This window comes from Carica papaya, chromosome 1 (assembly GCF_054855325.1).
Source record: "Carica papaya isolate Zhongbai chromosome 1, ASM5485532v1, whole genome shotgun sequence".
Classification (NCBI taxonomy): domain Eukaryota; kingdom Viridiplantae; phylum Streptophyta; class Magnoliopsida; order Brassicales; family Caricaceae; genus Carica; species Carica papaya.
The window spans coordinates 24,535,127-24,556,797 of record NC_142309.1 but is presented as its reverse complement, the minus strand read 5'-3'; the positions used below and the strand labels follow the sequence as shown (position 1 = coordinate 24,556,797).

Here is a 21,671-nt window from a genome sequence, read left to right as displayed (position 1 = left end):
AATTGGCCATTCCCCTGTCTATTAATTAAGACCCTTCAAATTATACACACACACATATATATATATAGGAGACCAATTCCTTTACTTAATTAGGACCATTACTGTACGTGTCTGTTCTCTGCTTTTTTTAAAAAAAAAAAAAAATACTGAAATTGAATATGATAATTAGAAAATTTGAGATCGTGCATGAACAAAACATGTGGTTGTTAATAGTTTTGGTCATATCTCTTTCTCAAAGCGAAAGATGCCTAACAACAGGTAAGAAAAGACAACTAAATTGTACTCTAATAACATACATATAACTCTATATATATGTTTGTTAATTTAATTATTTACATATAACCAATTACTTAATCAGTGTAAACGCTAGCTGCCGAAACAAAAAGAGAAAAGAGAAGTGGATTTGAACTTTGAATAAAGTTGAAAGTCGAAAGTGTTTGGAAGCTAATTCAATCCTCTCGACTTGGCTGAAACTTTACATTTTCAATGCAAAGAAGTTTCAGACGGCGTCCAGTTTGGACACGTTGCTGTGGATTTTCTTTCGTGCTCCCTTTGCTCGGGGCATGTACGTATTTCTCCCGCCAACACAACCCAACTACTTTACTACATTTATTTATTTATTTATTTTTCAATTCCATCCGATGTATATCATCAATTGTTTATTAGTATAAATAAGTTAATACGTATTATTATAAAAATATAGCCAGCCATAGCCATAGGTAGCTAGCCAAATTTTTTTTTTAAAAAAAAAAAAAAACAATAACACTCATGATTATGTATCCTATTAATTAATTAAGAATCTATATCCATACATACATAAGAGACAGGAACAAAATGATGAGGGAGTGGTTAAAATATGATACGCTTGTGATCCACACACGCCATATGTGTATGTATCATGTATACATATGAACTACATGTAAGAAAAGGAAATTAAAAAATAAAAAGAATATTCTCTGCGTGGATGCATAGTATATCAAGGTGTGAATTTTGGTGTTTTTTTTTTATTTTTTATTTTTTAGAGGGTGCTCATGTTTTTTTTACTGAATTACCAAGGTTTCAAAAGATTTTACTTACATATTTACATATATGTACGTATTTATGTATGTAATATGTGAATATATGTTTACATATATACAGCACCAAGTGAATTGATGACATAGTAATCAGATGCCATGTACCTAAAAGTCAATGATCATTAACTCTTTTGCATTCGTTGATTGGCTGTCCTAGATTTCCCTCACATGGTAGATCTTAATTTTAGACTTTTAGGCATTCGTTAAAAATACCCAGATGGAATATAATTTGTAAAAATCACATGATCAATAGCCTATGTAAATCAGGAGGGTAATTATATATAATTAAGAGTTGATGATTAAGAAGAGAGTATGTTTGTGAATAATTGTGAAAGTTAAAAAAAGGGAATGATATGATTAAGCATGAGATTAATTAATATTATATATTTTATATATTATATATATATAGTGTTAATTATTAAATAAGTAAAAAAAGAATTAGGACATAATTAGTTGAATAAAATAAAAAAAAAAAAGAAATGGGGGAGGAGATGATTAGAGAGGATAGCAAATTGGGGGAAGAGGACATGTTGGGAGGATGTGGTGACATGTGAGTCTGTCTGTTTTGGAATCATGGTGGCCCATGCCAGAGAATAATCTGGTTTTTAGCAATCATCATTCTTCCTCCTCTCTATCCATCTACCACCTCTCACATGTGCCCGCTCCTCTCTCTATATATGTTTCAACTCACACACACACATTTTTCTTTTTTTTTTTTTTTTACCAAAATCCACCTCTTACCCCATATATATATATTTCATTATTTTTAAGCTAGACATATAAGACAAAATTAATATACATATACATGTATATGAAACAACACATGCAGTGATCTTTGACTCAAAGCCCCAAATAACCAAAGTTTTGTTTACATATAATACTAAAACAGGTGTGTATATATAATATATAATATATATATATATATGTATGTTCAATCAAAGAACCGCCCATGTACATTCGTTATTGATTAATAAAATAATTCAATTAATTGAGGCTGAGGGGGGAGGGGGGATAATATGTTACATGTAGTTTATATGTACATATGATTGATATATCTTTGGAGATAAAGTATAAAGCAAGCAAAATATGAAAGAGAAAAGGTGAAGTTGAGAATGAGATGATTAGATTAATTAAGATATATATAATATATGTGTTTATGTACATAATACTATTTATTAAGACCTGATTAGTCAATAATTGTAGTTTTTAATTTATTTAATGCTATATTATAATGGATGCGATCCCTTTCAACTCATGCTGCTTGATGGTACCTTTTCCACTTGATTATACATTAATATTTTGTTTATATTTATATTTATTTTTATTTTTATTTTTTATATCATGATATATTGATATGAAATTGATAAAGAATATATATCGTATTAGCATACGTAAGCAAGGATGAAAGTCAGAGAACAACAATTAACTCGTGCTTTAGACCAGTACCTGCAATGTTAGACCAGTTCATGCATACAAATATACATACATATATGATTATATCCGACGACGAGAGATATTGACTAATGCCTTCGCATTTCTTTTTTTTTTTTTTCTTTCCTTTTTTAAGTTTCGTAGACTGTGTTTTCATACGTGTAATTCACAGCACATGACAATACAACACACAGTAAAAGATACACACACTCACACATATATATATAATGTAATATAATATAATATACATGGCACCTGTACATACATAATTAGGGTTTTGGACCTTGACTAATGTAAAGCAGAATATTGTGCGTAATCAAAAGCAAAAAAAATGAAAATAAAATGAAATGAAGGAAAAAAGAAGAGAGGTTGGCATACATCATATTTGTGCGAGTTATGTCCGTGTCATGGTACAGTTAGGTAGCCTACCAGTGCTCTCAAGGACACAAAATTTAATCAAGTAGAAGTCTTATTATGTAGTATAGTTAGGTAACTGGCTAAATTAATATTCATATCTATACACACTGCTTTATCTGGACGTAGAAGGTTTGGAATTGTCAGCTATTAGAGGAAACCTTAGTAGTTCCTATAGAGATTCAATCCAACAAACAATACACCTTGTAGATGTGTATTGCTGACGGGATCAGTTTCTGATATTTTTCTCTTCCTTTCATCAGATCTCTCGCTATAAAAATTTATTCTGAAGGCTCAATTTGAAGCAGGTTCTCTTGCAGACATGGAGACATTATCTTTGTCTGCCCTAACGGGTCTAAAGTTGTTCTCATCAACCCCACATACTCCCCACTTCCTGCTAAACCATATTAACATAACATCAATGTTAATATCAATATCACAAACATTAACAACCAACATATATATTCACCTTAAAAATCTAAAATCTGATGCCTCATATATCAGTATATTTATGTCACGTTTCGATACTCGATATGAAGCGTAATTCTTACTCATATTATTTCATGCAGTGAGCACATAAAATATATACATATGTAGATCAAAAAAATATAATACAACTTAACATTTCATGTGATATGTACAAAAATTATATATACAAAATATGATGTTGGAATTTAGAATTTAACATAACAAAATACAACTTTTCGAATATGCACAAAATATACAAAAACAATAACTTTTTTTACAGGTTTCACTCGTCTGGCAGCGACGCTGACTCTTTATTCTCCTCTAAAAAATATCATGATGAAATTTAATGAGTTTTACCAATTCAATAAGTATTCTCGTTCTCTCAACCTAGATAAAATTTCATGCAAAATACACAGTAAAAAACAAAAACAATTAAAAATATTTCAGTGCAAAATTCATATTCTTATTTTCACTATTTCACATAATCTTATGAATTCTCTCGAATATCATATACAAACCTCAAATGTATATTTTCGTACTCTTGAAAGTCATAGATACACTCAAATATCAATCATCATTTCAAACATAATCACATACATACAAAATATCACATATACAGTCGAAATGTCATTTCTATAGTTTTATCGCGCGATGTCGTTTATGTCATCATTGAGGAAAGCCAAAATGATCCCTCAGTCGCATGGATAACACACACACACAAATCACACAATGGCCACAGCAGGTACGTCTGCTAAATGACGCACACTCACACATACCTATCTACGTCTGGATTAGGTTTCAGACTCGAGTCAACTTAGTGAATTTTAGTATATTCAACTACTGACAGGTTCCCCTGAGTGAGCTACATGAACTCTAACTCTTCCTGGTGTCAAAGTAGCCAGGATCACTTTCTGTTCAGAAGTCACTCCCAAAACTCGGAATATCTTTTCAACTTTTTAAATTATCCTTAAGCTTTAATAAAATTCTTTGTACCAGTAAATGTAGGAGGATGGAGTCTCAGGAACTTTTTGTGACAGTCTGGATCCATAATGACTAGTTCTGGATTTTATGGAACTGGTACTAGAGGAGGGCCAGGTATCCCTTCTCTAGCGTAGTTAACAAGCTCCTCTACCATGTGGTATAACAGGTCAATATGCTCCTATAAGGACATGTAATCGGGAGGTTACTCCATCCGTCCACGTCTCATCTTACAACCCTTCATTCAGAAAAGAATGAATTAAGACATTTCAAAATAACGTTTTTTACTTCTCAACACTCTAATAGTTGCAAAATATCATATTTAAACTCTATAATCTCATGCAAAAGGAATGATTTTAGGAATGTGGGCTCTGATACAACCTGTCACGTCTCGATACTCGATATGAAGTGCAATTCCTGCTCATGTCATGTCATACAGTGGACTCATAAAATATATACATGTGTAAATAAAAAAAAATATAATACAACCTACTATCCCATGTGATATGTACAATAACTATATATACAAAACATGAGATCGATATTTATAGTCTAATATAACAAAATAAAATTTTTGAATATGCACAAAATATACAAAAATAAAAATCATTTTTATAGGTTCTACTCATCTATCAGCGATGCTAGCTCTTCATTCTCCTCTAAAAAATATCAGAGTGAAATTTAATGAGCTTCACCAATTCAATAAGTATTATCGTTCTCTTAACTCAGATAAAATTTTATGCAAAACACATGGTAAGAAACAAAAGCAATTAAAAATATTTCAGTGTAAAATTCATATTTTTATTTTCATTATTTCACATGTTCCTGATCGATCTTATGAATTTTCTCGAATATTATATACAAACCTCAAATGTATATTCTCATACTCTAGAAAGTTATAAATACACTCGAATATCAATCGTTATTCCAAACATAATCACACACACACAAAATATCACAGATACACTTGAAATGTCATTTTTATGGTTTCATCGCGCGATATCGTTTATGTCGTTATCGAAAAAATGCGAAATGGATCACTCCATCGCATAGATAGCACACACACACAAAAATCACACAATGGCCACAACAAGTACGTTTGTTAAGTGACTCACACTCACACATACCTATCAATGTATGGATTAAGTTTCAAACTCTATCCGTGTGCAGGTTCACCATGCCCTGCTGAATTTCAGTTGCACACACACACTCCCCTCCTCAATTCAGACTAAACGAAAAGGTATTCAGGGTCCCTACCCTATTCATTCCTACCCTCTCATTCCAAAATTTTTAATTTATTTAAGTGATCATTTCATAACCTCAATTATTTCTTTTCTTTTTTATTTTTACCTTTTTATTTTCTTTCTTTTTCTTTTTTAATTTTTTCTTAATTGAGAATTTTCTTTTTCAATTTCATATTTCATCAGTCCAAATAACTCTCAATCCATTGGGTCTGCTTTCTCGTTTCATCTCCTCATAAGATTCCAATTGTTTAGGTTTACTGATCATAGTTTGGGTTCTGTTTTTTAACGAAACCTAGGTTAATGTCCGTTCAAATTTTAAAATTTATAATTTAATAAAATGAATGCACTTTTCAAAATTCGAACCTGGTTGAGATTTAGAAATATTTACTCTCCTACGCGTCTTTTTGGATTAGCCTGAATGTCCGAATTTTCCTATACACAAGACATAATTTAATTAAAATACTTCAAAATACTAAAAATTAATTTAATCGAATTATGGGTTCCAGCAACCACCCAACGGAATACCCAAAATTATTGGGATCCGTAGTCGGAAAACTTTTCGGTTTCCTGTTCGGTGAATCGAATTCCTGTTTTTCGAGAAAGACTTTTCAGCTTCCTTAACAGGTGAATCGGAACCCCAAAAGGCGATTCTGATCTCTATTCTTGCGGAAGACCCTTTAGCTTCCACAGTGGGTGGGTTTTTCCCATTCCCGAGGAAACCTCCTTGGTTCACACGCAGATGGTTGGCTCGGCCGAGCTTGTGCGGCTAGCTCGACACCATCCCCGCCCCACCACCGCTCAACCACCACCAAAACATGAAAAAAAAAACATCATTTTACCTTTGGGCGTGGGCAATTCAACCTCAGTTGGCTCTCGATCGTCTTCTCTCGGTAAACCCGCGGCTCTCTAGCTCCTAAACCTGCACGCACACACACACATTAACACTCGTTTGGTCAAAAACACAATCCAAAAGAAGAAGAAGAACGCACCAAGCTCGGGTGCGGTGTTCGAAAAATCCAAACAGCCTCGGTCTCCATCGTCACACAGCGTCTCGAGTCGTTTCCTCTTCCTCCTTCTTCCTTTCGGCTCCATTGACACTGTTCTCCCACATCCACCTCTCTCTTCTTCCCTTGTGGCGGCCGTTCTCGGCTCCCCCTTCTCTTTCCCGCTCGGCCACTCCTCTCTTCTCTTCTCTTCCTTTTTTTTTTCTCTTTTCGCTTCTTCTTCTCCGGCCTCCCTCTTCCTTTCCTCTCCTTCTTTCTTCTCTCTCAGCTTCCCCACGCGACCTCTTCTTCTTCCTTCTCTCCTTGATCACTCCTCTGGCTTCTCCCTCTCTCTTTTTTTACTACTCTTCAAAATGAAGAGAAACCTTAAAATTTTTCTTTTTTATACTCATTCGCCTCGACTGTTAGATCTCAATCTAGATCGTCTGTTCTTTATTAAATCTCAATCATTTAATCTTCTCAAACAGTTCGATCAAGATTGTCCGTTCTCTATTTCTTTTTTTGCCCCTTTCGCTTCCACTTATTTATACTTTACTCTTCTTTTTTTTTTCTTATTTCTTTCATTTAAGTTAGAAGTCTAATTTTATTTTTATTTTCTTAGGTGGATATTATAATTTAAGGCATACATATCATCACCACCCAGAACTAGATACATACAAGTTATATATAAATTCTTATATAACTTTTTCTTCGTTCTCGTTAAATATGTGTGTGTGTGTGTGTGTGTGTATATATATATATTTCACTTTCAAAAGACGTTTTCAATTTAACAAAAAAATCAAGCCGCGTCTAAACAGCTAGCTATTGAATGACCGTCTTCTGAAGGCAACTGTATATTAATTAGTTGGCAAAAGTTCATTTTTACATCCAATTCTCAAAAGAAGGTGCGGCTAAAATTTTTCCTCCCTTTTTCTAAGTACCAGAAATTCAAAAGTTTCCAACAAGAAGGTGGGCATCATATTTCTTTATTTTGACAAGTTAAAATCTAATTTTTACTTCCACTACTTACTACACCTCGCAAGATCACTGATGAATATCCACGAATCATAAAATTATAAAAAGAGGGTTGACAAATCAAAGGGCAAACCAAAAAAAAAACAAAGAAAAAAGAAGGCAACGTCAGTGCGAGTTCAGGCTTGCATAAGACAATATGTACACGTGTAAGGAGGATAGTATAGGAGGAAAGAGCGGGAATGAAGGAGAGGCGATCCACGTGTAAGGCTGGATGAGGGATACCCACATGTGAAGATAAGGGGCCATGATGATGTTTTAGGTGGGATCCACTTAACAAGTGGGGGCGGTGGCCGTCTGTTCCATCCATCGCCAGCTGCCTGCTGCCTGCTGCCTGCTGCCGGCTGAGGACGACTCTCCCTCCCTCCCACTCACTCGCTCACTCGTTTTTTGTACGAATCGCAATCATTTATGCACCTTCTCTAGTCCCCAGAGAGATCATGCCTCCTTGCTTTTGATGCTGACCTGTTTTCATCCCTTTATTCCAATTTTTTTCTTAAACAAAAAATTGCATATCAAATTTATAAATAGATCTTCCTTCTAATTAAACTAATCCTCTTATATAGGACAAGAAAGATCTCTAACTTCTAACTCATTAATCTACCTTACTTACTATAACAAATGATAATTAAACTTGAAGACAATGGCACATACCTATTTTTATGGATATTCATTCCTAAATCACGATTGACCCTGTTTTCTTCTGATCATTAGAGCCTAGAGATGGGCTGAAGCTACAATAGTTATTGGAGACCGTAGCAGACCAAGCCCAACGGCTTTCGTTCATTTTGGTCTCTATAATAGCCATAAGTTTTGGTAAAAAAAGAAGAGCTAAAAGGAAAAGTCATAAGCAAAAGCTGTCCTAGGGCTTTTATAGTCGCTTATTTCTCAAGGACTGGACTGGAGCCCAATGATCCTCTAGTCCTGTTGGAAAGCTTTCTACGTCGGTCTAAGAGGCCAAGACCCAATCCCCATTAACAACCTAAACACACAAATATTAAAAAACTATAATGTATATACATCAACCCAAACCAGAGAATCGAAATTCCCACGTAACTGAATATTCTCCTGTAGATTCTTTTAATGTAATTTAATCACCTTGTCAGAGAAGATTGCAGCACTTTGACTTCTCTGGGTCCTGTACGAAGTCAAACTCACACCAGCCTATAACCACCTCACCACTCCTCATTTTACACGTCGTACAGATCCTAAATCCCGTCGTCGTCGTTTTTAGAGAGGAGGCTAGCCACTTGTCAATCACCCCCCCAAAACCCAATTGCAATTTACACGCATAGAGACACATGTAATCAATTAAATAAATAAATGAAAGCCTAAAAACCAAACTCTTAAACTTTACCGTACAAACAGAAGCAGAAGCGGAAAGCACAAGCAAGGGACAAAGATGAAGCCAGAGACGGCGACTCTTGTTCTGGTGAACCTGGCAGGAATAATGGAAAGAGCCGACGAGTCTCTGCTACCTGGCGTATACAAGGAAGTGGGTGCGGCTCTGCACACTGATCCAACTGGGCTCGGGTCCCTGACTCTGCTCAGGTCCATCGTCCAGTCCGCTTGTTACCCAATTGCCGCTTACCTAGCGGTACGACATAACAGAGCACACGTGATCGCGCTCGGCGCCTTTCTCTGGGCAGCTGCCACCTTCCTTGTTGCCTTCTCCTCCTCTTTCCTTCAGGTAACCTGAAATTCATTGTTTTTTGTCTTTTTTTTTTTCCAATTGTGATACTTATTTGGCCAATCAGAAAGTGGCTGGAGCCAAGGGAAATGAGAGTAACATTTCCTGTGAAGGGCTCTGCAGATATTATCCCAAGATCTTTTTCCGCTCATTTCTCTGTGCTTTTCCATTGTGCTGAGGAAATGTTTTAGTCAAGTACGATTAATGCAGTCTAAGGTTAATTCTAGGTGAGAGGAAGCGAATGGATGAATGAATGCCTCAATCAATTGGCATGAGGGACCTGGTTTTATTCCCGGTGTTAAATCTTTTCTTGCTTTTTCTCCCCAAAACTCTCTGACAGTTAGAAGCATCAACCACCAAACTTTTCATTTGTCAACCAATTAGGTAGTCTTGTAATCTCATGTCAAGTGATATCCGTAACCAGAGAAAACATACTTGCAAAATCAAGAGAGATAAAGTGAAAAGAGTATGCATGACATGAGCATATATATGTCTACACAATTTAAGACAGAACATTGTCATATGTATTATATGCTATTATGTCATAGAGATAGCATCATTACCTATGGCTGCCTGTGGTATTCCTTCTTCTTGTACATGTTTAACCATTTGGCTGACAATGAGCAGGTGGCTATATCTAGAGCTCTGAATGGTGTTGGCCTTGCGTTAGTTGCACCTGCAATCCAGTCACTTGTTGCTGACTCAACTGATGATGGAAATCGTGGCATGGCTTTTGGATGGTTGCAACTAACTGCCAACCTTGGTTCAATTATCGGTGGACTCCTTTCTATACTGATGGCTCCAGTAACATTCATGGGCATCCCTGGTTGGAGATTATCCTTCCATCTTGTTGCACTAATCAGTGTAATAGTTGGTATTTTAGTCCGCTGCTTTGCCAATGATCCACATTTTACAGATAGTGGAAAGAAAGCTATTAATCAAGTTCCAAACAAGTCATTCTGTTCAGACCTGAAGGACCTAATTCAGGAATCCAAATCAGTTATAAGTCTTCTATCTTTCCAGATAATTGTGGCTCAGGGTGTCACGGGTTCTTTCCCTTGGTCAGCTTTGTCATTTGCACCCATGTGGTTGGAGCTAATTGGCTTCTCCCATGGAAAAACTGCTTTCCTTATCGGAATGTTTGTGATTGCCGCTTCCCTTGGAGGCCTATTTGGTGGTAGAATGGGGGATTTTCTTTCCGCTCACCTCCCAAATTCTGGAAGAATAATTCTGGCGCAAATAAGCTCAGCATCAGCCATTCCTCTGGCAGCAATGCTTCTGCTGGTTTTACCCGATGATCCATCAACTGGATTGATGCACGGTTTGGTCTTGATCATCATGGGGTTCTGTGTCTCCTGGAACGCACCAGCTGCGAACAAGTAAAGACTCTCAAGCTAACCACTTTATCTTCCTTTTTCTGTCTGGTTGTTATTATTTGACCTGCTAAAATCACTTCTGCATATACTTCAGAAAGTAATACTAGCATCATCACTTAAGTCACTAGGTGTTTATACTCTTCATAGTGAAAGCATGCAGTAAAAAATCAAAGCATTCCAACATACAGTAGGACCATCTATTTCTTTGTTTTGAGAGTCTATAATATATATGCAAGCAATAAAACGGTAATACAAAGACATAAAAATAAAAAATATCATTGTGATAGGCTGACAAAAACTCTATTATTGATAAACAATAATGGCCTTGCAGTCCCATATTTGCAGAGATAGTTCCAGAAAAATCCAGAACAAGTGTCTATGCTCTGGATCGATCTTTTGAGTCAATCCTGTCATCATTTGCTCCTCCAGTCGTTGGCCTATTGGCTCAGCACGTATACGGATACAAACCTGTTCCTAAAGGGTCTAATGAATCTGAAGAAATTGCCACAGACAGAGAAAATGCAGCATCGCTTGCCAAAGCTCTTTATGCTGCAATAGGAATTCCTATGTCTCTCTGTTGTCTTATCTACTCATTTCTTTACTGCACCTATCCAAGGGACAGGGAGCGGGCTCGCATGGAAGCATTAATAGAAGCAGAGATGGGAGAATTACTATCAGAAAACTTGCCTGGAGTTGGGGAATCTTCCCAGGATCAGGTCTCTGGATCAAAAGAACCATCTGTTAAGGACAGAAGCATCATCGATATGGATTATGAAAATGAAGGTGGTTCTGATATTGATGAAAATGATGAGAAGACACTCCTTTACCGCCAGTTGACATTCTCCAATCTAGGTGAATAATGATTTGAATCTTGATGTTGAATTGTGGATGATGACTTGACAAGTGGATCTTGCTTTTCTGTTAGAATTCTCAAAAAGATGAGGTCTGTTTGTCTGTATCAAAATAGTTGTTCCATATACTGAAGCACTTGCCATGCAAGAAAGGATCTTGGTAGGTATCAAGTGCAAGGAACCTGTGAACATCGTGGCCAGACCTCCTGGTTCCACTTACAAGCCTCCAGATATTGAACATAGACAAGTTATTCAACGTTATTCAAGTTGTATATTAAACTGTCATTAAATTTGTTAGATATCCCCTTTCTTGATGATACTTGAGTATCAAGGGAAATTAGGAAGTGTTACATACAATGTTTTATATTATAGTGTTTTCTTGTTTCTGTGGTGTTTTTTGATGGAGATTATTATTAGCATGTTTTAAATATCACTTCTGTTAACAACTAAATGTTGACATAAAATAAATGCAAGAAGCCGCACAGGAGAAACTGTTTTAATGGAAAAAAGTACTTCTAAATAACATTGGAGTTAAAAGACTCAAATTACTTGCATCTTTATCAACTTCGCACATTGAAAGGCAAAAAACACAAAGAAAACAAAATAACACAACATTAAGAACAATGAAAACTTAAAAATACAAATCTTCACATCAATCGCCATAAGACCAAGTAGTTGACAAAAAAGAACTTCAGCAGGCTGCAAATAACAAATTAAAATCTTGGTTTGTACAATATTTTCAGGTATACAAATATGTTTGCATGATTAAGTATCGAGTTCTGTCTGTCAAAAAATCCAACTTCCAGCTGTGTGCCCCTTAACCAATTTAGTTAAGAATACATGCAAATAGCAGATGCCCTATACAAATCGACCAGCCACTTTAGCTGTACGCCAGTAAATGATATAAATTTAGACTTCCAAGCAAAAAATCCTTTACAAAGTGACAATAGGCCGTTAACATTTAATTGAGTTTTGTAGCGGAGATCATTACAAAAGGACCATTTCTTATGCAAGTAAAACCAACCAGGCCAGAGGCTTTGCAGAGATCTTCTAGCTCACGCTCAGATAGGAAGATGCGGCTGCCTGACGTTACCATCATATTCTACAAAGAATTAAAAAATACTTAATGCCAGGCTTCAGCCGCAGATCAATAGTCTTAGCTTGACTTCATTTTTTTTAGGGGCAACTTACAAGTTCACCCCCTTTGGTTTGGCCTGATTGCAACTGAAACCTTGTAATTTTCTTTGTGATGAGCATTATGTGGATTGGTTTCTTGTTATTATATATAAAACAACTAGTTTTAAGCTATTATCTTATAGTTTTTATTTTACCCCTAATTTTGATTTTTTAGCATTAAATTTTTTCATTTTCATGTTCATGATGTATAAATGTTCTCAGATATCCTCTAAAGAATTTTACAAAATTGAATAAGTATTTTTTCAAAAAAAAATCATATTGTGTTAAACTTAAAAAATCACAGGTCACGGTTTGTGTAAGATTTAGGAAAAGAAATTTTAAATATTTATATACTTTTATTACATAGAGTTAGAGATATATTTACATAAAAGAGGAATTTATATATAGAAAAATAAATCACTCAATTAATGTGAAAAAATCAACTAATAATTACATAAAATATTCCGTAATATATTTTGTGATATTCTAATACTCCCCCTCCCCTCAAACTGAAGCATAAATATTGATCATGTCCAACCTATTATGAATATATTCAATTTAGATTCCATTCAAAACTTTTGTGAATATATCACCCAATTGTTCTCTTGTTTTCACATAACCAATAGAAATCAAGTTCTCCTGACTCTTCTCACGAATAAAATGACAATCAATCTCAATGTGTTTAGTTCTTTCATGATACACCGGATTTGAGACAATATGAAGAGCAGTTCGATTATCACATCAGAGTTTTGTAGGTAATATGGAATTCAAACTCACTTCTACTAAGAGATGTTGTATCCATAAGACTACACATGTGGACTAGGCCATAACTTTGTATTCGGACTCTACACTGGACCGGGACACAATAATCTGCTTCTTACTCCTCCATGATACCAGATTCTCACCAACAAAAATACAATAATCTATACTGGATCTTCTATCAATTTTAGATCCAACCCAATCAGCATCTGCAAAACATTCAATGCGAGTGTGTCCTGAAGCACCTTTTAGGTAGTACAAAATCTGTTCTAAAGCCTCCCAATGTTTGACTGTAGGTGCAGACATAAATTGACTAACAACACTGACAGGATATGCAATATTTGGACGAGTCACTGTGAGATAATTCAGTTTCCCAACTAATTGTCTGTATCTTTCCGGATCATCAAAAGATTCACCATCATCTTTAGTAAGATGTACCATTTGGTACCATTGGAGTATTACACGGTTTAGCTCCCAACTTTCCAATTTCTACAAGTAGATCAAGTACATACTTCCTCTGAGATAAGAAAAGTTATTTCTTATTTCTTGTTACTTCTACTCTTAAGAAATATCTTAACTGACTTAAGTCTTTTGTGTGAAACTTGGTATGAAAGAATGATTTGAAAGAAGATATTACTGCACAATCATCACCTGTAATAACAATATCATCAACATAGACAATAAGGAGTATAAGACAAGTTGTTGGCTGTTTATAGAAAACCGAGTAATCACATTTGCTCTTCTTCAGCTCGAATTCCAGAATTACCTCACTAAATTTGTCAAAACACGCACGGAGACTCTGTTTCAGCCCATACAAAGATTTTTTCAAATGACATATTTTTCCATGCTCTCCCTGAGCAACAAATTCAGTCGATTGCTTCATATACACTTCTTCTAAAAGGTAATCATGAAGGAATGTATTCTTGATATCTAATTGGTGTAAAGGCCAATTGTGAAATGTTGCGATTGAGATAAATAAACGGACAGATGTAAGCTTTGTCACTGGTGAAAAGGTATCAAAATAATCAACTTCATAAATCTGAGCATAGCCTTTTGGTACAAGTTGGACTTTAAGTTTTGCTACTGAACCATCTGAGTTTACTTTGACTGAAAAGCCTAATTTGCACCCTACAACCCTTTTTCCTTTAGGTAAATCCACAAAATCCCAAGTATGATTTTTATCGAGTATTTATCTTCTCAAGCATTGCATTATGCCAACCAGAATAATTCACAAGTTCTTTAACTGTTTTGGGTATGAAAATTGAGTCTATAAAAACAATGAAAGAAGTAGACGAGAGAGACAGATGGTCATACAAAACATAATTAGCAATGGGATAAATTAGCTGACGAATGATGCACCGACGTTTACCTTTACGAAAACCAATAGGGAGACCAAGGTCCTGTGAAGCAGAATCAGATGATGATGGAAGTAGCGCAAGCCTATATGGAGCATCTCCATCATCAACTTGCTCAGTGAGGTCGGAGGCACATCATCTAGAGAAATACCATTATCTGTTTGCTCAACAGAGACACCTGGTGTAAAATTATAAATGAGTTACTCATCGTCCGCCTCCTGACTTGTAGATTTGGATAATAAGGAGAACAACGATATATTATCTGAAAAAACCACATCAATTGATACCAAATATTTATTGAGATCAGGAGCGTAACACCGGTATCATTTTTGAAGTCGAGAATATCCCAAAAATACACATTTTAGAGCATTTGGATTAAATTTTGTCACAATAAGTCGCACATCTCACATATAACAAGTGCTACCAAATATCTTAGATTGCACCGAAAATAAAAAATTGTTTGGAAAAAGAAGAGTGTAAAGAGCATCTCCATCAAGTATTGTAGATAACATACGATTAATCAAAAAACATGTTGTAAAAACAATATCAGCCCAAAATTACTTAGGGACTTGCATTTGGAACAAGAGGGTTCGAGTTGTCTCAAATAAATGTTTGTTCTTTTTTTCAGCGACTCTATTTCGATATGGTGTATCAATACACGAGAATTGGTGAAGGATCCCGTGTTGAGTGATATAGTTCTGAAATGAGTTTAATATATATTTCTTAGCATTATCACTTCTCAATACATGCACAGAAACATTGAATTGTATCTTGGCTTCAGCACAAAAAACATAAAAGTAAGAAAATATTTCAGAACGATTCTTCATAAAAGATATTCAAGTTATTCGAAAAAAATCATCTACAAAAGTAACAAAATACTTAAAACTTATTTTACACGCAACAGGACAGGGGCCCCAAACATCAAAATAAACCAAGTCAAAAAGACTCAGCTCGTCTATTGACTCTTGGACCTGACGGACTATAATGGTATTTTACAAACCGACATGACTCGCAAGCCACCAAAGGAATATCATAGAATTGAGAACATAACTTATTCAACACAAGTAGAGAGGGATGTCCTAATTGACAATGTGTTTCACATGGAGATGTAACACTAGAGCAGACAACCGACCAAGGCACTTAGTATCAAGAATATAGAGACCATTTAATATATTTCCTTCACTAATAATCTGTTTCGTCGTAAAATCTTGAAAAACACAGTGATCAGGAAAGAATACAATAAAACAATTCAAATCTTTAGTCAACTTACTCACAGAAATCAGATTGAAGGCAAGTTTAGGTAGACTTAGTATAGATGACAGGGTAATAGATGAAATTGGTTTTATAGTCCCGTATCTCACAATGTTATAAGTCGACCCATCAGCAATAGTTACAAGAAAATGTGTTTTGTATGATTGAAAACCAAAAAACATATTAGGATTACCTGTTATATGATGTGTAGCACCAGAATCAATCACTCATCTGTTCGAAGAGATGAGATATTTTTTCTCTAATTCAGCGAAAACAGAAAATTTATTCAAAAATTCCTGATACTGAGTGAATTTAGCATACTCGTCAGCTGAAATCATAACAATTTTTTTAAAAGATGAACTAGCAGTAACAGCAACAATACTGGCGGTTTGTATCCTACGATTCTGCAATTTCTTACAATACCGTTTTATATGCCCTTGTTCACAGTAGTAGTAGCAGACAATATTTATTTCAATTTAGGAATTATAAGAAATATGTCATTCAGAATACCCAAAACACAATAGTCAGAAATACCCGAAAAACACTGCAAATAAGTCAAAATTTTTGAGAAAACAGAATACCTTCTCACACACGAAAATTCAAGAGAACCACACTGCCACCACAAGAGCTCACGCGCCGCCACATGCACTCCCATTGGAGTTCACGTGTCGTCATCGGAAAACACCAAAATTCCTCTTTCGGCCGAAAATCACCACATAACCCTAATGTGCACCTTGATCCGGAATGACACTCGCCGAAACGCCCTAAATTGCACCGGAAAGCTAAGAATCGCTTGCTATCGCGCGATCTCCTCCGTCGCAGCTTTCCCTTCTTCGGCCTTCTGGTTTCGTGCACAGAGCCGGATGACCGAGCTCCTCTGTGCCTTCTTTCCTCGAATGGGAACCCAAGACGCTCGAGGATGCTCACCTCCGGCAATCCCGCCGCATGCAGCCTCAAACCGCTGCGCGAACTGCTTCCTTGGCTTCTCCCGCATACACACCACCGTGCTGATCACACTCTGAACTGAACGGAAATTAGTAGTTGTCCTCCTCTGATGCTGGGAATGGGTTGTTCAACCTTCTTTTAATCTGATGTAATCCGACTCCTAAAACCCTAACCCTTACTCTAATATTATGTAAGATTTAGGGAAAGAAATTCTGAATATTTATATTCTTTCATTACATAGAGTTAGGGATATATATACATAGAAGAGAGATTTATATATGTAAACATAAATCACCCTATTAATACTTCATAATATGTTTTGTAATATTCTAACAGTTTGCATCCAGGCCAGATCATATGAGGTGGAAAGTAATTTGCCAATTTTTTAATGTCAGTAGGAAAAAGAATCATTAATCCTGCCTAAATATGCAAGATGTAGAAAAATGTTAATCAAAAAAGAACAAAAAAATGACAATGTTCATCTAACTAATATTCATAATTAGTTCCACAACCATCCTTCCTACAGGAAAAGAAAAATGTGGAAACATGCAAGTTCAAAGGTTGTGAATCATACCTCACGTAGATCCCTTACAAATGGTAGAAAACCAAAAGGCCCATCAAATATGAAAGTAGTGGCAACAAACACACCTCCAGGTCGCAGAACTCGACTTATTTCAGCTACCTACAAAACCATAAAAATAATTTGCTAAGAGCATATGCTGGTGAAGTCAGAATGTGAGGCCATTGAGCATCACAAGAAGTAGCAGCCAGAGGACAATACCAGATGATCACACAAGGTTTATGATATAAGTCAAATGAATAAATATCCCAACAAAGAAAAAGATCATACAGGCTTGCCCGCAGTATAAGATTTTTCCGCGTATATATATAAAAAAAACATTCATCCTTCAGAAAATAAACAACTCCTCCCAGAACATGATTTTTTCTTAAAGAACTCTTGCATTGTCGTTCCCTTAACCAATGTTGATGTGCGAGAATAAGCAAATTTCTGGTTCTTCTGTTAGAAACTTGTTAATATTTGACAAGGAAATAAGTTTTCTGCTTCTAGTCCACTTCAATGCAGTAATCTACTCTCAAAACTGTTACAAGAATGTCAAAATAATTTTTGTTTAGAGAGGGAGGTGGGGGGAGTGGGGAAGAGGAAACAAGAAATTGCCAGCAAAATTTTTCAACCATGCATGGTTCTAAAGAAGAGAGATTATATTGAGGTTTACTCGATTAAGGAAAAGTAAGAAATAAAACTATGACATAGACATCTAAAAACTTTCATCTAAAATTAGAAAGAAATCACATGCAAATGAAATTAAGAATCTTTGTGGAAATAGAACTGAGAGACTTGGATATCAGTCAAACCTTATAAACATGTTCTTGTTCATGGTGTCCCTAGCTGCTTCTATGTTAAACTTCACGAAATATAAAACTAACTCAAGCACATAAATTAATGATTTTCACAGAAATCTGATATAAGTAAAAGCAAGACTTACATAAAACTATTGTAAAGCTCACTAATCTGCAAATTGAACATAAAACAATATACAACAGCCTCATTCCAAAACTTTTGGGATGTTGGTCCTATGTCTGTCTTCAGTCTCACCTAAGGGGATGTCCCTATGCCAGTAGTATAATAACTAGGTAGAATAATGCTTCCAAAACCCCTTTTTAATAGAAAAGCTTACGGCTAGTGATGGTGATGGCCAGCAGTGTAATGCAGCACCAGCATGCACAGCATCAATTGAACTTGAAATGAACGGGAGCCTGGATATATCAGCTCTGACCAAGATAAGATTCCTGGAAAAGGAAAATGTGAACTAGTCTCACACCTCGAGACAGAGAACTGACAGAATTTACAAGTTCCGCTGATCATAGAACCAAAAATATCCATAACAAGTAAACTCAATACTCTTTTGGGAAGTTCTCCTCCTGCTGAATGAAGTTATAGCATTCCCTCAGCATGTTCTCAGAATAATCCAGAGCAATGACCAGAGAAAATAATCCACTTTTGGCAAAGAGTCTGGAAAATAGTCCACTACCACAACTGGCATCTACAATATTTCCACCCAAAACTGGCTTCAGGTAATCCTTAGCCATTTCAAACTGCAGTAAACTACCATTAGGGAATAGCACGAACCAGTTCACAAACTTTACTCTATCACATGCATTTCAATATTATAAATGGCAGATGTGATGTGCAACAGATAAAGTTTGCATTTCCAGCAATTTCCATAATGAATTTTTGTTGCAAAAATGAATTTATAAATTTTTCTTCTACGGATAAGAAATAACACATCTAGCACTCACAAACTTTCTGATTGTGTTTTCCTAGTAATAAAAAATTGATTATCTGTGGCAACACCATTCCAATAAACGAAATCTTTGCATCCCAAAAAAAATAAATCAATCTTTCCACCATACAAGAAATAAAGATTGAGTGTTCAGTTCACATAAAAAATAAATACACTTCCAATTCCTATACATCATCAAGCACTTAAGTATTGGAAAATCATAATCTCTTAATAGGCTTCATTGTTAATAGCCATAATTCTTGCCCAAAAGAACGAAATGCAGAGAAATGTGAAATAGGGAACTCTCATATCACCTCTTTCTCAGGACCTGGAAAACCACCCCATCTAAAATTTTGTCTCCAACCCCTCTCATAGAGAAATGAGATCAATGGAAATCTGAAAACAAATGAATTCAATGAAGAGTAAACATTCATGTCAAATTACATATTATGCATGTTGCAAGAAATGAGTGGCAGCTTCACAAAGTGCCACATAAACCTGAAAGAACCATAGCTGACCAGAAGATTCATGTAACAGAGCATATCATTTATTCAGAAGATTAAATACAATCAATCCCAACCCCTGGAAAATTACTACATCTAAAAATTTTTCATCAACCTCTATCATAAAGCAATCCATTCAATGAAAAATTGGTGACAAATTATTAAAAAAATGAAAAGAAATAAATACACACATATAGAGAGAAAGATAGAGATCAATTCAATCAAGAATAGACACATTTGTGATTTAAAGATTATACACGGAGAAATGGTAATAACCATATGTAAAATGTCCACATAAATAAAAAAGAACCATAAATTTTCTTGAGAGAAAATAAATAATATCAACAGACACCAAGGGGATGCCACCCAAGAGCATTACATAAGATCACAAATCAGAATCCATCAATGAAGTTTCCTAAATCCTCTTTATCAATGATCAGATTCCAGGAGAACAAAATGTTTAGGAAATCTAACAGAAGTCAGAATATGAATATTAACATTTCTCTCGGAATATGAATATTAACAATCCAAAAGACCACAAGAAAGATGCAGTAGAAATTACAGGATAGCTAAGAAAAGCAGCAGATGGGTTAGCAATTGATAATTTTGAGAAGCAAATGACGAACAATATAAGCCACTAGTTGACGCCACTTCAAACCTTTCTTCCTTGGCTTCAATCACAGACTTGGGTCCATCAAGTCTAACTATAAACGTGTCCAGAGGCTACCTAAAGTTGTTAAAATAACCGTAAGGATCCATCGATACCTGAAAAGTTCCGTGGCAATAGGCATCGTGTCCCCGTATGCTTTGGCCCTACTAGCTACCGTCAAGTCAAGATGCGTGTCATTGCCGAAGAAAGTCTTCTTACAAGTTTGGCACTGAAGACTAGATCCAGCAGCGGCGTCTCTTTGTCGAATTCAACCAGTAGGAGCACAACAATGAAGGAAGCATTAGAAAGACATCTGATTTTATAATTCTGAGGCAAATGATCGTTAACTTACGCAGATGAACAAGGCTCACTGACCCATGTTAGGGGGTCATAACATATGGGACAAGCTAAAACGTTCCCGTTCGTATTCTTCTCCTTCTCAACCACAACCGGATCCTATTAAAAGATAAAAATCAACACATAAACACAAAAACATACACACACAAAAAGAAACACATAAAAATGGGGTGGGGCAAGTACCAAATGTGAAAAGAACCCAAACACCATCACGTTTACGCCAAGAAAAATATCCTCAGTTAAAAATTAATAATAATAAGTCAACAGACATTTTAATCCTCGACTGAGAGCCACGGACCATTAAAATAACAAGCAAGAAACAGATATAACTAATCAGATTTCAATCACTTCTAGAAAACGACTATAATCAAATCTTAACAGCATTCAATCACCTGAACTTCAACCAAACTTACACACCGAAGTCAGCGCGTCTATCACGCACTAGTATAAATATGTAAATACACATGCAGCATATCTCTACACTATTGCACATAGACAGGAAGAGAAATGAGAAGAACCGAACCGTGTGCCGGGATTCCATGATGGCGGTGGAAGAAGCGCGAATTTTGTAGGTAAGCGTACGTGGAGAGACGGGTTCAAATGATTTGAAGAAGCAACTGCAACTCCTCGATATCTTCCTGCGTTGACAGAGGAAGAATATAGATGCAAAGTTACTGGTAAAAACTGAGGCCATTCTATCGAACTCTGAACCACGAAATTGTGAATGGGAGAGGGACGCGAGAGCGCATTTGGAACTAGAAGTTTATGGAAAGTTATCCAACTGAACAATTACAAAATCGTTTTAATTTTCGAGAAAATAAAATTGAGTA

At 35.6% G+C, this 21,671-nt stretch overlaps 2 protein-coding genes across 36 annotated transcripts; one reads left to right on the top strand and one right to left on the bottom strand.

The window, feature by feature from the left end:
• Nucleotides 1-2,855: 2,855 nt before the first annotated feature.
• On the bottom strand, nucleotides 2,856-21,606 carry LOC110816727 (S-adenosyl-L-methionine-dependent methyltransferases superfamily protein). 35 transcript variants are annotated; one of them, XM_088221692.1, is made up of 15 exons: nucleotides 21,365-21,606; nucleotides 20,837-20,940; nucleotides 20,601-20,741; nucleotides 19,647-19,728; nucleotides 18,951-19,144; nucleotides 18,727-18,838; nucleotides 17,604-17,711; nucleotides 16,666-17,141; nucleotides 14,848-15,011; nucleotides 11,380-11,767; nucleotides 9,880-10,756; nucleotides 8,725-9,750; nucleotides 6,601-8,091; nucleotides 6,451-6,530; nucleotides 2,856-3,315 (listed from the first exon to the last, which is right to left on the bottom strand). In XM_088221692.1, the coding sequence occupies exons 1-8, from the start codon at nucleotides 21,533-21,535 to the stop codon at nucleotides 16,881-16,883; spliced, it is 1,173 nt and encodes a 390-aa protein (XP_088077818.1). In that variant the 5' UTR covers nucleotides 21,536-21,606; the 3' UTR covers nucleotides 2,856-3,315; nucleotides 6,451-6,530; nucleotides 6,601-8,091; nucleotides 8,725-9,750; nucleotides 9,880-10,756; nucleotides 11,380-11,767; nucleotides 14,848-15,011; nucleotides 16,666-16,880. The 35 variants fall into 35 exon arrangements, with proteins under 35 accessions (XP_088077818.1, XP_088077813.1, XP_088077814.1 ...); XM_088221687.1 differs by having other exon boundaries at nucleotides 6,451-8,091; XM_088221688.1 differs by having other exon boundaries at nucleotides 6,451-8,091; nucleotides 8,984-9,750.
• Nucleotides 9,029-11,929, top strand: UNE2 (Major facilitator superfamily protein). Its single transcript, XM_088221684.1, has 3 exons — nucleotides 9,029-9,316; nucleotides 9,944-10,695; nucleotides 11,024-11,929. The coding sequence occupies exons 1-3, from the start codon at nucleotides 9,029-9,031 to the stop codon at nucleotides 11,550-11,552; spliced, it is 1,569 nt and encodes a 522-aa protein (XP_088077810.1). The 3' UTR covers nucleotides 11,553-11,929.
• Nucleotides 21,607-21,671: the final 65 nt, after the last annotated feature.

Coding starts and splice junctions, on each gene's coding strand:
- LOC110816727 (XM_088221687.1), bottom strand. CDS start 21,535: ATGGCCTCAGTTTTTACCAGTAACTTTGCATCTATATTCTTCCTCTGT. Junction 20,742..20,836: donor AGTGAGCCTTGTTCATCTGC/GTAAGTTAACGA, acceptor AATTCGACAAAG/AGACGCCGCTGCTGGATCTA. Junction 19,729..20,600: donor ATTGCCACGGAACTTTTCAG/GTATCGATGGAT, acceptor ATTTGTTTTCAG/ATTTCCATTGATCTCATTTC.
- UNE2 (XM_088221684.1), top strand. CDS start 9,029: ATGAAGCCAGAGACGGCGACTCTTGTTCTGGTGAACCTGGCAGGAATA. Junction 9,317..9,943: donor TCTCCTCCTCTTTCCTTCAG/GTAACCTGAAAT, acceptor GACAATGAGCAG/GTGGCTATATCTAGAGCTCT. Junction 10,696..11,023: donor AACGCACCAGCTGCGAACAA/GTAAAGACTCTC, acceptor ATGGCCTTGCAG/TCCCATATTTGCAGAGATAG.